Raw genomic sequence first — 15,786 nt, 5'->3', positions numbered from 1 at the left:
GTGGACAGAGCCTAATTTCAGGTCCTTCAGGAAATTCTGTGTCCTAATGTGCCCCCTTCCCCATTTACAATGGGACTTCCCGCAAAAAAGTGGGTTCCGTTCAAAATATTAATATTTCTATCTTCTTGATGCTCCTGCACACACAGACTTTTGTTCCTTTGAGTGTCCCGCCCTCACCCCTCAATTGCTCCCAGGGTCTGGTTGCCCCTTTTAAGTGCATTTTATTAATAAGAAAATAATAATTCACATTTATCGATTGCTTAAAAGAACTACACCCTTTACTGATCATGTCATATACATTCTTGAATGGAGTCATTATCTAATTCAGCTTGAGCAGACATCCTGTACTGTGTCAGGGTCCTGCTCACAGAGGAGGCACAGAGAGGTTAGGACACTTGTTCAAGGTCACACAGAAATGACTGGGTGGAGCTGGCTTCATGCTCTTCGCCGGTGGAGTGGCTGCCCAACTCAGTGGCCAGGCCCGCTGGGTGCTCGGTGCTCTCACACCCTGTGGGTTGGAAGGCTTCAGGTGGCTTTAGCCAGGATGAGATGGGATGGTTTTTCCCTCTGGCTTGTGCGGTGGGAAGGGGATTTCAGGCCTCTGGGATGGGTTGGCGTCTAGGAAGGCCCTAGCTGAGCGAGATTCCTGAGGGGGATAGTGTGTGTGGCATTTTTATGGACTCGGCTTCTAATGTGCTGCAGTGTGTAGATGATGGGGGGCTGCTCAAGAAATTCACTCAGATCTCTAATCATCAGACTCAGCTGTCTCCCTACCAGGCTCAGCCAGGAGGGGCGTGAGTCACAGCAGACATTCATGAGGTGGGTCATCCCACAGGTGTCACCGGGCACTTCCCACCGCTGGGCCCTGGATCTGAGACCCCTGACCCCAGGCAACTTCCCTCCTCCGGGAGAAGACGGGCAGGAAACAAGGGATCATTGTTTTGCAGAGAATAAACCAGGTTGCTGTGAATTTAACCAGACACCATTTCAGGGAAGGCCTTTCCAGTGAGGGACTTGACTTTTGAGCTAAGATCTGAAGACAAGAAGGGGAGGGCCGGTGGCAATTTGGGACCCAGGTGTCCCAGGCCTGGGCAAAGCAAGCAGAAAGTCTACAGCAGGAGTGAGCGCTGTGGCTAAGGGACTGCTTGGTGGAGACTGGCCTGTGAGGCTGAAGCAGGGAGATGGTTAAGGAACCTTCTGTAATTCTCCAGACAGGTGGTGGGGTTCAGAGAGAGGCTTGTTGACGGGTCAGGTGTGAGAGGCGAAGGAAAAGGAGTAATGAAGGATTTTGGCTTCCACAGCTGGGTCAATGATGGTCTCATTTATGAGATGGGAAAGACAGAGGGAGAAGCAAGTTTGGGGAGAATAAAACCCCACCGAGTGTCCTGTCTCAGCTGTGTTGGTTTGACTGTCTGACACTTGAGGGGCAGCCTCAAGAGAGCAGCTGGATAAGTGAGTCTGGAATTCCGCGCAGGAATCCTCAGACTGGAGATGGGGTTTAAAATCCAGGGAATGAGCCTGACTCTGTCCAGGCACCGTCGGGATGTGCTGGAGGAGCTAGGCTACCGTGAAGAGTCTCCGTGTGGTGACAGCATCATCTGAAGAGTTTGAGGTTGGTTCTCACCCCAAGTATAGCTTCACTGGTTTAGATGACAAATAGCATTTTAATTTAAAATAGACCAGTATATAATTTGTGGGGAGAAGCCAAAGAACGTGCAGAAAGATGGAGGTGAGACTGCCCCGGAGTTTGGCTGAGAAGTTCCTCAGCCAGTGCCCTTTCAGCCTGCCCACCGCCCAGAAGGCTCAGTCTGAGCGGAGGTTTTCCTGCCTCCGAGGTCCCAGGGAGACATTGGGTGTCCCCAAAAGAGCCATTAAAACTCATGTTTGGAATATAAAATAAGGGCTTTCAGAGCGTGTTACTGTCGTGCTTTCTGCAGGAAACACCTGGGTTGTTCTTAACACTTAATGGGTAGAGCTTTGGAACCACGCCTTAGCCTGGAGTCTAAAATCTGCCTTGGAATTTGGGTTTCTCTTGTCAGGTGAGGGCTTATGAAGACAGGGTGGGTAGCCTGCCCTAGAAGGTACAAGTTGCTGGGGCAAAGGTGAGCTAGTGTTGGCTAACCAAGGAGGGGGACTCTTAACAAAAATAATTAACCTAATCTCTGAATCTGAGGTCCTGGCAGAAGCAGAACCCATGTAAAAATAGGGGAGTGTCTTATATCAGTTGGGGCCAGAAAAGTGAGTCCTTCTGGAGTTTTCTACTGTGCCAAGAAGGCTTTAGGGGTGGGTGTAGGTGCCCATCCGCAGGGTCCCCTGGCGCACGGCATGCTCTTCCTGGTGGGCTTTGAATGCTCTCTGGCGATCAGCCTCAGTGGGGAAGGTATCCAGATGGGGGCCCACCTGTGGACAGAAGACAGAAGTAGGTCAGCGGGCAGGAGAGCTCTGGGGGCTCGTCCCGCCTGCCCCCTTCCCCTTCTCTCCCTTGTCTGCCCCTGCTTCCACTTATAGTAATAATAAAACAGCTGTAGGGAAAGAAGCAAAGAGGAAGTGGCATGAGTGTCCTGGCACTGGGTGGTGACGAGCTAGGGGACAGGTACCAGGGCAGCAGTGTCTTCCCTTCTACCAGCTCATTGCCAGGGAAGACGGGTGCACAATAAATATCACCTGCTGGGACTGGAGTCACCATGCTGTGGGACCCTATAACCAGTGTCATCCCTCACATGCTGACTTTCCACCATTAACCGCCCCCAACAAGCCGTCCTCTGCCCGGTCCCCCAGGAGCGAAGGGGCCGACACACAACAGTACCAGAACCAGGGTTCCAGACCATTGTCATGTCTCCCTCCAGAGGACACATGTGAGGGAGACACATCCAAGGAGTGGGAGCCTCTTCAGTTACAATTTTATTCAGTTGGTATTTTAGCCAGCGCTTCCCTCTCAGGAAGTGGTGGTGGGTGAACACCCCCGTCTCCTGGTCTCCTGGGTCTGTTACTCACCTCCCAGTGTGAGGAAAATGCCGCTAAATGGTATTTCTCCTTTAGGATAACCTAAGGTAGGCACAGGGTGGGAAGGGTTCAGGCTCACTTGTTTGTTAACTGCTTCCTTCCTTCCTTCCTTCCTTCCTTCCTTCCCTCCCACCCCCCCCACCCCCGCCTGCGTAATGTCTCTACTGAGGCCATGTGCAGAGCTGACGTAACCTCCTGGTTCCCTGAGACCTGCATCTGCTGCCTTGCTCCTGGACACTGTCAGTCCCCTCGCCCCCTCCCCCCACCCCCTCCCCCCACCAATACAAGGTCTGGGCCACCGCTTAGGGTCAGTGAGACCCATACCTCAGGTCCTCACCTCAGGTCCAGGGGGCCATGCTCATCCTCAGGGAGAGCAGGCACATCGGGGCGCCTCAGGGCCCAACGGAATCCAACTTGACAGTTCACCATTTTACAGATGAGGAAACTGAAGCCCAGAGAAGGTTTGGTCCAGGGTTGGCCAAGAAATTGGTGGCAGAGAAACTCTGTTTTAGCACCGCCCCCCACCAACCTCTGGGCACTAAGTTCTAGATTTTTTCTAGAATAATCTGCCGCAGCTGCCACTTTGGCTGAGAGGACAGGGGGCTACAGAAGCTTGTTAGAAACCCGTGAAAATCAACTGATGATGAGTAGATTTAGTTAGTTATTCCAGGACGTAAAACCACGTTCTTCATCTCTGGGGGATGTTGACCCTTCCAAGACTCTGCACAAAGCCTTGGACTCTCTCCTCTGGGGGGAAAGAATACAAGTCCTGGCGTACGAAACAGTGCAGGCCAGTTTGGGGGGTTCGTGGACCCTTCACAAGACCCTCCTCTGACCCTCCCTCCATGGCAGCATTTCTGGGAGTCCTTCCAGCCCCAGCCTTAGTTTTCAGGTTTCTTTGATATGTATAAGGACCATCGAAGGGTCTGGAAACCCAGGGCAGGCCCCCACCACAGTCTGAGCATACCCAGACCCAGGGCTCAAAAGCAGTGTTCAACCCATTTGATCGATCAAAACATGATTTGGGTCTCAGCTTAATCTCCAGTTTCAGAAAAATTCCCAAGTCGCCTCTCAAAAGTGATTGAGAAGAAAGGAAAACAGCCAGAAAACAAAAGGCTCCCAAGGTACACCTTTGTGTCCCCTCTGGCAAGGGATGGCTTGATTTTCACACTGTGACATGATTTTCCTGACACCCGTGGTTCCCAGAAGGCAGCTAGAGATGCTCAGTAAGGCTGGCGTATCAGGTCTCCTGAGGCCTCATGGGCACCCCGCCTGGCTCGTACGCCCAGCCTCTGGGACTCCCAGGTCTCCGCGGTCTTCTGTAGCATTCAGAGTGGCAATAGTTCTGTCCCTCCAATGGCTCTTAACAGGGCAGCGCAGCACTGTGGTTCTCATCTCTGCCATCTCCACACACCCTGACCCTTGGAGTGGGCTGAAAGGTGAGCCCCGAAAGACATGTCCACGTCTTAACCCCTGGACCCTGTGAATGGGACCTTATTTGGAAAAAGCATCTTTGAAGATGTAATTAAGGATCTTGAGATGAGCACATTCTGATTTTTTCAGGTGGACATCCTGACAACCATTCTTATGAGACAGAAGACACAGACAGAGGAGCAGTTCACGTGAAGATGGAGCCATGATTTGGAAACAAGGATCACCAAGAGCCACCGACAGCTGGAAGAAGCAAGGTGATGGTGGGTGCTGTTGATGGTGGGTGCCGGGTGGTGTTGATTTGGTGTTGATGGTGGGTAGTGGGTGGTGTTGATGGTGGGTGCTGGGTGGTGTTGATTTGGTGATGTTTGTAGGTGCTGGGTGGTATTGATTTGGTGCTGATGGTAGGTGCTGGGTGGTGTTGATTTGGTGCTGATGGTAGGTGCTGGGTGGTGTTGATTTGGTGCTGATGGTAGGTGCTGGGTGGTGTTGATTTGGTGTTGATGGTGGGTAGTGGGTGGTGTTGATGGTGGGTGCTGGGTGGTGTTGATTTGGTGATGTTTGTAGGTGCTGGGTGGTGTTGATTTGGTGCTGATGGTAGGTGCTGGGTGGTGTTGATTTGGTGCTGATGGTAGGTGCTGGGTGGTGTTGATTTGGTGCTGATGGTAGGTGCTGGGTGGTGTTGATTTGGTGGTGATGGTGGGTGCTGGGTGGTGTTGATTTGGTGGTGATGGTGGGTGCTGGGTGGTGTTGATTTGGTGCTGATGGTGGGCTCTGGGTGGTGTTGATTTGGTACTGATGGACTCCTCTAAAAGCTGACTCAAATAGAAGCTTACCCCCATGTGGGACAGGTCTTTAGAAAGAGAAGAGAAATTGGGCCTATTCTGTACCCATGAAATCCCTAATCCCCAAGCAGAACACGGGAGTCCGTTGAGAGGGGAGTTCCGGCTCTCAGAATGCCACGCACCCGCGCGCCCCTCAGCACGGTTTGTCCTGGAGGCCCACGGTTGGAGTCGTCAGCCGCTCCCATCAACAGCGATGTTGTTTCCCAGTGAAGTGCATTTATTTCACACAAGCCTCAGAACATCCAGACATTGTCTCCATCTTACAGATGGGGAAACAGAGGCCCCAAAAGGTTGAGTCACTTGCCCCAGGTCGCACAGACCGAACCCCGTGCGGTGGGACTCGGCACAGATCATGCCTAAACTCACTGCCTCCTAACAAATGCTTACGAAACAAGTCGAGTGAAAGTCAGTGTTGGGAACACTGTGGCTCCTGTCCCACAGGCCCGCTCTCCCCTCCTAAAATAGCAGCTCAGCCGGAGAGAGGATCCTAATTACAAGTCAGGCCTCGAGCTGTGTGTGGTCACGACCTCGTGGACCCCCGGAGTCAAAGGATGAGAGCTGTGGAGCAAGGAATTCCTTCGGAGATGCTTCTAAATTAAGCCATCTGCAGTCTGTCTCCGCCTGGAGCTAAGAAATTGTAACGGCTTTGGCAGGAGACAGCTTTGCTGAATGGAGCTGAGTTGCTCTAAGGTCAGTGCAGGTAAATAAGAGACGAGCGCCAGGGCCGCCAGCAGCTCTGGGAGCAGGATGGGCGGGGGTGGCTCTACCTAGGTTGGCCAAGGCACTGGTCCTGTTTGAACAGGGGGCATCTAAGCAGCATTGCCCAGCTCAGGACCCAGTGCCTCCCCACTGGGGACACACCAGTGAGTAGGACAGGCTGAGATGCTTGTCCACATAGAACCTGCAAGATGGCACAGGAGGCGGCCGCTAAACACACTCTGCCTGTAATTGTTTCATGCAATTTAAGAAGACTGTGGGCTGAGGAACTCCAACTCCATCTGGGGGCAGGAAGGTCTTTCTAGACACGATGAGGTTGCTGGCCAGGGGAAGAGAATGAGAAGAGTATCCTGGATGGTAGGAACCAGCCAAAGCCCTGAGGTGGGAAGAATTGGGGCAAATTAGAGGAAATGCAAGCAAACCAGTGTGGCTGGAGGACCAGATAAGGCAGGGGAGGTGAGCAGCTGTCAGATCTTACAAGACACCTGTAGTCAACCCTGCTCCTAATTTAAGGAATCCTAAGTAAGGAATCCTAATCCCCTCCCTCCCTGGATACTGGATTGGAATACAAGATTCCCAGAAAGCTAGAGATGGGAGAGGTCTGGGAGATCACTGAATCCCACTCTCCCATTCTACAGATGGCCTGAAGGTAGGAAGCAATTCCCCCAGGGTTTCCGGGAGGCAGAGCTGAGACCTGCAGCCAGCTCACTGCCTTTTCCTCAGGTCCACTCCCTGCCTACTTTTGGTCCCCACTTCGCTGCTGGGACCTGGATTACTAGATTCCATTTCCCTATTGATTTGACAGCATCTGCACTTTTCTGATCCACTTTCAATGAGCCAACCTTTCATTTGATTGATAACCTTAATTGTGCCTTTGACATTTTGTTAGTTTTGCTCTTGACTTCATTGTTTTCCTCTTTGAGGTTACTCTGTTGCTCCTTTTCTAGCATCTAGAGTTGTCTGCTTAGCTAATTACCTTTTAATCTGTTTTTCCCTGTCTTAACACTTATATAACATAGCATTAGAAACCAAGTGGCCCTCTGAATGTTCTTTTATCTCTTCTCAAGTTTTGAGCATAATTTATTTTTGTTCAGTTCTCTTTTCATCTAATTTCTATGAAATTTCTGTTTGGATTTCTTCTTTGGTCCTTAAGTTATTTATAAATATGCTTTCAAATTTCTAGGCAATTTTCTAAGTTACATTTGTGACTGGTTTCTAATTTAATTTCTTTGGTGCCAAAGTAATCTGTGTGAATTAGACACCTTTGTTAATATTTGTTGAGTTTTTGCTTTTAATGCTTGTTTGGAAAGTTTGATCTACTTTCAACAGAAAATCCCTGTGTGGAACGAACTGGCACGTGAAGGTGCCCACGTGATCTAGGTTAGGGGATAAAATGTGGCTGTCCTTTCATTTAGGTATTCATTATTTCCCTCCATGAATATTTATCGAGTAACCGCTCTGTGCCTGACTCCGTGCCAGGCACTGGTACAGTGAGAATCTGGAAAGCTTCTGCTATTCTAGAACCAGAAAACTAGTAATAGAAATACAGTTACATAACTAATTATTCAATTATAGTTGTGCTGAGTACTAATGGTACCAGATTCTGTAAGAGCTTATGATACAGAGTCTAAAACTCTCATCTTGGGGCCAGAAAAGCCTTCCTGAGCAAATAACCTACAAGCAGAGTCACAAAAGATAAGGCAGAGATGGCAGGGGAAAGTGGCCTTAGGGTCCCACGGCAATAGAAAAACGGGCAGCTCGTGGAGGGGAAATCTACAGGTCAGCAGTGCAGGAGAAGATGCTCAGCCTGGCATGTAGCCAGGAAATAGCACAAGAAAATACCATTTCCGGCCCATCAGATTGGTACCAAGGGTGGTAATGAGTAGGAACAGGAACCTCATACCCTGCTAAGCAGGGACTCGGTTCACAGTGTGGTGTGCATACGACCAGACTTTACAGTTAATGGCAAATTTCCCTCCGGTGGTCGGTAAATCCATACAGTGCAATACTCTGGTTTAAAGTGAGCCTTCCACAGAGGCACTGTCCAACAGGGCTGCCACTGGCGACCAAAATGAAATCAAATCCAACATTCCACACTAACCACAGTCCACGTGCTCAAGAACCCCATGTGGCCGGAGGCTACTGTATAAGCAGATGGAGAATGGGTATACCCTCCCGGAAAGTTCTAGGGACAGCGTTGCTCTAAGGTCTCCGTGAATCGACACATATAAATCTCAAAAACACAATGTTGCGTGAAAGAAAGGTTTCATTTACAGAGTGGGACCTAAGTATGATGCCATTTATAGGACAAGTGTAAAACATACGCAGCGATGCCCTCCTTCGTTCAAGCACATGTCTGACTCCAGTTGAACAGAAAGACCTGGGAGGAAAGAAAGTGACCAGAAGTTGTGCCTGACACCGCCTTGGGGGAGGAGGGAGGAGAGAGAACTGAGCACAGGGAGGGCAGTAGGGAGGACTTCAGTTTCAGTTTTACACATGAGGGATTATTGCCTTTTCATTTTTGAAAGATGAAAACACAAAAGGGTGTGGTTTCAAACTACATTTTTGGAGATGTGACTCAGGGGCTCCTCTCTCCACAAGCACAATTTAGGGAAAGTTACTCTGTTACTTATAGGAGATTTGTGTATGATTTCATTCCAACCAAGAGCTGCTGTCAAAGGAAGTTTCGTAGCCAGTGGTTAGTGACTTTGGCTCGTGCTAACTTTCCGCATGGCTCCTCTTTGGCAGGCTTGTCCAGCCTCACGGAGCTGGAGTCCATCTCAGTGCCTAAGAAAGCATCCAAGACTGAGGAGGTCAAATGTTGGTTATTTCCTTTTGCCTGGTGGCCATGGCCTGGGGCTGGTAGAACAGCATTGGTGCATGTGCTAAAGAGTGAGTGGCATTCTGTCTTCTTTTCATTCCTGTCTCCTCAGTGTCTTCTTCCCTCAGCTGGAGGCCTCTGCTGAGATGGGACAGGAGGCAGACACAGCCCAGGGCAATGGGTGTTCCTTTGCGTCTTCTCCCCACGGTCAGGCCTTGCTGTGGTTTGGAAAGCCATACCCAGACACGTCGTGGTGTGTGTGTGTGTACAAATCGGCCCAGAAGAACCAACCTTCCACCATACAAGTTCATAGGCTGAGCAGCTTCCCGTCGTACTTGTTAGAGTCCAGACCCCTGACACATGCTACTAAAAGGGGCAGCTGGGCCAGCTGTCTTTGGTCCCCTCTCATTAGCCACATGACGGTCCCTCAGCTGGACACCAAGGCTTCCACTGCCAAGTCTGGGGGCCGAGAAGGCAGGATTTGAGAAAAAAAATAGCCAGAAAAAAAAAAAAGCACAAAAAACAAAAAACCTGCCAAAGAGCTAAAAAAAAAAAAATGACAGCTATAGAGATTTTCAGTTTAGTTTTTTTTCCCCCCTCAGTGACAACTGCTCAGGTGACTGGGAGAGATATTTTGCTTTAAAAGATTGAGGGGCTGTCTCCTCTAATGAGAGGCACTTGGAGATTATGGATCAGTCCCAGGTCAGTAATTTCTGTCAAGTTGGGGGCAGCTGGAGGTCAGAGGCCCCCGAAGAACACAAATCCATACGAGACGTCATTGGCGAACAGGCTGGTACTAAGCTCTGATGTAGCAGGTTCCTAGGTTAAGTAATTAACGAGGGCGACCATCTCTCCCGAGACATCTGGTCCCCTAGATTGTTATGCTGCTTCCGGCTCTCATTTCTCTGTGGTCCAAAAATAGACGGAGCAAGGACACAGGCCTGACCCTCCCTGCTGACACACGCTGCATTTCCGAAGAGCATCCAACTCCGCATAGAAAACAAACTTCCTGCCTCCCCACACACAGGCCTCACGTGAGACTTCAGGGAACCGTGCCAAGGGAGATGGGGAGAGCAATGGCCCCTGCGGGTGAGGGCGGACCATTCTCACCTGATGAGACAGGAGACGGAAGCTCAGGATGGTTAAGACACTGGCCCAGGGAGACCCAGCTCCTAAGAGGAAAGCCTGACCTGGGATTTGGATCTGACTGTAGGGCCAAAGGAAACACAGTCCTGCATGACTTTGAAAAGGGGAATTGAGTTGTTGTCTCCAGAAGCCATACCAGTCTCTCTCAATCTCTCCCAAGAATTAGCAAAGGCCAGTTGACAGCAGCTGAGATCAAACTTGAACAGTGACTCTGTTGGCCAAATACTGGCAGAGATAGTAGGGTAACATCAAGATGGGGGGTTTGTCTGAACTTCCCAAAAGCCCACCTCTGCTTCTGCAGCTTCAGGTAAGTGAGAGTCATAATGGATAAGTGGGGGAGCTGAGGACACCTCAGACTCTCCCTCACCATCTGAGGCCATTTCATGGTATCCAGTTTTCACCCTGTTCTAGGCTCCAAAGACAGAATCTGGATGATGAGCACTCATCTGACTTTAGAGGCCTATTTTTTTTTAAGTGGCCTGAAACTTTTTAAAAACAGTTTATATAATTCATAAAATGTACCCATTAAGGTATGTAAATCAATGAATTTTAGTATATTCACAGGATTGTGCAATCACCACCACAATCTAAGTTTAGAATATTTTTATCAACCCAAAGAGGAACCCTGTGTCCATTTGCAGTCACTCCCCATTTTCCTCCCCAAGCCCCTGGCAACCACTTATCTACTTCCTGGCTCTATGGTTTGCTATTCTGGACATTTCATATCCATGGAATCACACAGTACATGGTCTTTTGTGTCTGGCTTCTTTCACTCAGCATAGTGTTTTCAAGGTTCATCCATGCTGTAGCATGTATCAGTGCTTAATTCCTTTTTATGGCTGAATAATATTCTATCACACAGATCTCCCACATTTTGTTTATCTACTCATCAGTTGATGGACATTTGGGTTGTTTCCACTTCTTGCCTATTAGTATGAATAACGCTGCTATGAACATTCATGTACAAGTTTTTGTGTGGATGTTTGTTACCATTTCTCTTGGGTGTCCACCTAGCAGTGGAAATGCAGGTCCCATGGGAAATCTATGTTTAACGTTTTGGGGAACTGCTACAGTGTTTTCCAAAGGCGTGCACCATTGTTTTAATTCTCACCAGCAACGTATGAGGGTTCCACATCCTTCCACATCCTTCCTCATTTTTCCACATCCTTGCAAACACGTGTTATTATCAGTCTTTTTGATATAGCCATCCTCCTGGGCGTGAAGTGGGGTCTCCCTGCGGTTTTGGTTTGCATTTCCCTAGTGACTAACGATAGTCGAGTATCTTTTATCTGCTTACTGGTGATCTGTATATCTTCTTTGGAGAAATGTCTATTCAATAACCCATCTTAAAATTAGGTTATTTATCTTTTCTTTACCGAGGTATAAGAGTGATATTTACATTCATAGATGCAGTCCCTTCTCAGCTATACGATTGGCAAACATTTTCTCCAATGTTGTGCTCTGTCTTTTCACTTTCTTGAGAATATTATTTGAAGCACCAAAGTTTTTAATTTTGATGAAGTTCAGTTTATTTTCCTTTAGTGGGTTATATTTTATTTCTTTTTATGTAAAAATCATCTTTATGTAGCATAAAATGACCAGGAATTTTAGGATACTTACTGATTTATGTAAGTGGTCGCCCTAAGGCAGGGGTGGTGGCGAGCAGGCTTTATGTCACCTATCAGCTCTGGCAGACTGATGAGGGCTGATGCCCGTGTTCTGTTCAAAATATTCTCATGAAAAAGTGTGTGATGATTGATTAGCAAGGTCTGCCATGGGCACGGGAGGGAGAGGGTTCCATGATTTTCTTCCAAGAGATCAAAATAGAGTCTCCTGTGTAACAAGGATGAAGAAGACAGCCCCTGTGAGAAGACATCCACGTGTTCGTCTGCCCTTCAGCCTCTCACCCTCTTCAGGCCACCTCGGGTCACCTCAGCTGGGATGGCCAGTGGGTGGGTGAGAACGAGGGGAGAACATAGAGATTGAAAGCGAGGAGCTGGAGAGGCCGGCAGGAGGCTGGGCAGGGAGCCAGCTGGGCAACGGCTCCCTGGAGTCTTGTTACTTACAGAGAGGCCCGATTTGGCATGGGTGCAGGAATCAAATGAGGACCAACAAACGCTCCCACAGTCACCTCAGGGGACAGTAATATGTGCCACTTTTGAAATAATGGTTCTGCTTTTTAAAGCCATTAAATCCTTGTACGGGGTGCAGAGCAGAGAGAGGAAGCTGGCTGGCAATGGCTTGAAATGGGGCCTGTAAGAGAAGAGGGAGTTCCTCATGAAATGTTGGGTGTGGCCCTAAAACTGTTCTCAGCATCCACCGGCGCAGACCACGTCCCTGCCCAGCACGTCTGGGCTGCTGTCTGACAGGGTGTCAGGTGCACTGGTTTTCTCCTGTTCCCCCATGGAAGCTCCATCGGGGAGGCCTGGAAGCCATCCGACCCTCTGTCATCTCGACTTTGCCTCTTGGCTTCTCTTTGAAACACCTCAGCCCAAGACGAATGTCACACTCGGAGCTGTTGTACAGCAGTCAAATGCCACCAGGGGAGAGAAAGACCCCTTCCCCATTTCCTGGAGACCTGGGAGCCCCCATCCAACACACACGTGGGCACACACACACACACACACACACACACACGCACGCACACACACACACCCCAAGATGCAAATGATAACCACGGAGCCATCACTTGTGAAGCTTGACAGAAAATAATGAGAAACACTAAATCTTTTATAAGGTCAACACTCGCCTTAGCCGAGCAGCTGTCAAACAAGAAAAGAATTTAGCGCCGGAGCCGCGAAACTTCCATCGGCTCATTAAGCCCAACAGGGCCCGGGCCTGGCGTGGCGGAGCAGACGCGGGGCCTTCCGTTTTGTGTCAGTAATTTGCGGTGGAGGAGGCAAGAAGAAACGCCAGCGCCAAAGGGGCTTGGGGGGCGGCTGGGGAATCGTTAGCGCGCCAGGAGCGGCCTCGGCTTCTAATTGGAAGCATTGGGCATTATCAACGGAGGATCTGCCTCAGTTCCCTGACAGCTAGTGGGCCCAAAATGATCGCCCACTTGTCAGTGTAAAAGACCATTAAAAACAAACCATTTTGATTTAATTGGAGGCGGTGCACTGTGGGGCCAGGTGAGGAGGCCCGTCAGCCCAGCTCACCCAAGCTGCCGCCTTTCTCCCTCTGTGATGGGGCCGGGGGTGGGCCAGTGTCTGTGTTTTCCAGATTTTCCGCCTTTCAAAAACTGTCTGAGAAAGGAGTGAATGTGGGATGGAACGAGACTTCACAGCGGCAGTGAGGGCCTTTTTCAATGGGTTGTCAACAAATGCCGTGACAAGCAGAGCTGCCGGGAAGGGAGGGAGGGAGGGCCCCCCCTTTTCTTTTCAGAGCCCAGATGATGGGAGCCTGCTTGGCGCTATTCTTCTGGGAGGAGGCTGTGAGGCGTCCGGCCGCAAATGGGCACTGGGATGGTCCAGCCGGGCGCTGAGCCTGCCCAACCCATTTAGAATTATCAGAATGGTCATGGTACACTAATCTCCAGAGAGTGGGACCTTTGCTTCTGTTTGAAGTTCGAGGGAGCGCTAAGGACGGAATTAGTGAAAACGGGCTGGTGAGACCCTTGGAGGAGGCTTCATGGATGGGACAGCCCCCAGCGCCTGGGGCTGGTGTCTCAGCCATGCTCCCCTGAGTGGAGGCCAAGGTGCTGATGGTACCAGCTTGAGAAAGCTTCTCCTCTCAGTAAGAAGCGGCCACTTGCTATAAATACTAACCTGAACGCCTGATAGGTCTCCCACCTGGGCAGAGCCTCTGCGCACACGCGGCGTCTATCTGTGCACAGCTTTTGAATCAGAATATAGACTCCCCGATGCCAGGGGCTGTTTTGCATGTTACTTTTTGGTATCATGAGTGCTGTGGGTACTTGATAAATATTAATTGCTGCTTGCCAGCTCTCAGAGAGGTCTATATATTTGTATATTAATCTCACCCCTGTCCTACAAGCAGTGATCTCATTTGCTGCCTACTGCTTCTTCGACAAGACAACACACACAGGGCTGGAGGGGCGTCTTCAGGAGAGCAAGGCGGGACACACCAGCCGATCCCTTCATAAACCTCCGCTGCTCATTTGGATGAAGGATCAGGCTGGGAGGAGACACCAGATCCCTGGTGAGCATCAAATTCCAGAGCTCCAAATTTTGCTGCTGAATTTAGACAATGGGGATTCCTTAATTACTTTCTCTGGAAATTTACCTGACAGTGCTTTCTCAGGTAGTGCAAGGTGGTTATCCAGGCGCACAGTTCCTCGGCTGACAGAGTCTTTGATTTTGTGCTTGGTTGCAAATTAAGTCCTTTGCTGTACCATCCATACAGTACCCATCAGTGCCTTATCGCTTATTCAAATAGGCTGTTGAACAACTCCTGTGTTAGTGCTGGCAAAGCCAGGGACACCTTCAGATGTTCGGTGTCCGGGGCCCACTGCGGTGGGACGCACACGGTGAGGTTCGGCATTGTCTGTCCCCTTTCTTCTGATTGCAATAATGAGCAGGAAGAATTTTGTCAGGTGTCTCTGAAGAAGAAATAGAAGCTTTCTGTGGCTGACAAGGCCGACCCTGTCAAGTCACAAATAGCAATATTAGAGTTAAGTGTCCTCAGCTAGAGAGTGAGGCCGTTAATGCCATCTTTTGGACACTGTTCTGGGGAAATGTCAACAGATAGGAGAACTTCAAAGCTCTTGGGATAACTCAACTACTAGAGGCACCCTACAGACACTCAGCAAACCTTGGCTGGATGGCTGGGTGGTTGAACAGATGGATGGATGGTTAGGAGGCTGGAGATGGACGGACGGATGGACAGACGGATGGATGGATGGACAGACAGATGGCTGGATGGCTGGATGGATGGTTTAGGAGCCTGGGATAAGGCCACAGAGTCCTTAGAAACACATCTGAGATTTAAGCATCCTAAGAAAGAGCCTCTCCATCTTACTTGCTCAGCTTCACCTCTAAGTAGAAGAAGTTTTCATTTTCTTCAGCATTTGGACCTGCCACCTTACAAGTGATTTGAATGGGGCCTAATGAATTGCACATGATGCGAAATAAGACAGTCAAGGCTGCGTAGAACAGAGACTTTCTGAAGAACAGGTAGAGTCACACCACACAGATCATCGCCCAGTCCCTGCATAGTGACTGGCACACAGAGGAAGCATTTGAGACATGGCGGCGGCTGTCATCACCGTTATTAGTATTACACAAATCCGATTGCACTGTTTTCCTGAAATTGCCCCCAAGCAGGAAATATTCACAGGTTCTTGTATTAAATGATTCAAGTGACACTGAGGGACATCATCAACCTCAATTTTGTTCAGAAATATGCAGAACGGCAGTTCAAGTTGACAAACGGTCTGTGACTGTGAGGAAAGGTAGAGAACGCAACAGTGAGTGGCAGAGGTCACGGTGTCTGGTGGCCCACTGTCACTGCAACACGGTTTCACTTTCCGACATTCAGAACGCCTGCTCTGAGGAACAATGACGAACCTAGGCATCTATGAAGAAAGAGTCGGACTTTGGGCTGCCACTTAGAAGGGGGAGCAGATGATTCCATGGGCTCCAAAGGGACAAACAGAACCAGGAGGTGGAAGGTAAAAGCAGGCAGATGTCAACTAAACTTGAGAAAGAAGTTGCTATGGACCAAATTGTGTCCCCTCAAGTTCATATATTGAAGCCCTACCCCCAGTGTGATGGTGTTTGGAGGTGGCACCTTTGGGAGCCATTAGCTTTAGATGAGCTCATGAGGGTGGGGCCCCCATGCTCGGATTGGTGCCCTCCTAAGAAG

General features: G+C 49.6%; 1 protein-coding gene across 2 annotated transcripts in view; it reads right to left on the bottom strand.

Annotated features, from left to right (window-relative positions):
* Positions 1–254: 254 nt before the first annotated feature.
* The window catches only part of CFAP77 (cilia and flagella associated protein 77), a 118,351-nt gene continuing 102,819 nt past the window's right edge, over positions 255–15,786 (bottom strand). The window contains exon 6 of one of the 2 annotated variants that reach the window (XM_081065930.1): positions 255–2,400. In XM_081065930.1, the coding sequence (XP_080922056.1) occupies positions 2,278–2,400 (123 nt within the window). In that variant the 3' untranslated portion in view covers positions 255–2,277. The remainder of the gene's footprint in view (positions 2,401–15,786) is intronic. The other variant, XM_081065931.1, reaches the window with a different exon arrangement.

This window comes from Rhinolophus hipposideros (genome assembly GCF_964194185.1).
Source record: "Rhinolophus hipposideros genome assembly, chromosome: 11".
Classification (NCBI taxonomy): domain Eukaryota; kingdom Metazoa; phylum Chordata; class Mammalia; order Chiroptera; family Rhinolophidae; genus Rhinolophus; species Rhinolophus hipposideros.
Note: the sequence above shows the minus strand (reverse complement) of the source record. Positions and strands in the feature narration are given on the sequence as shown.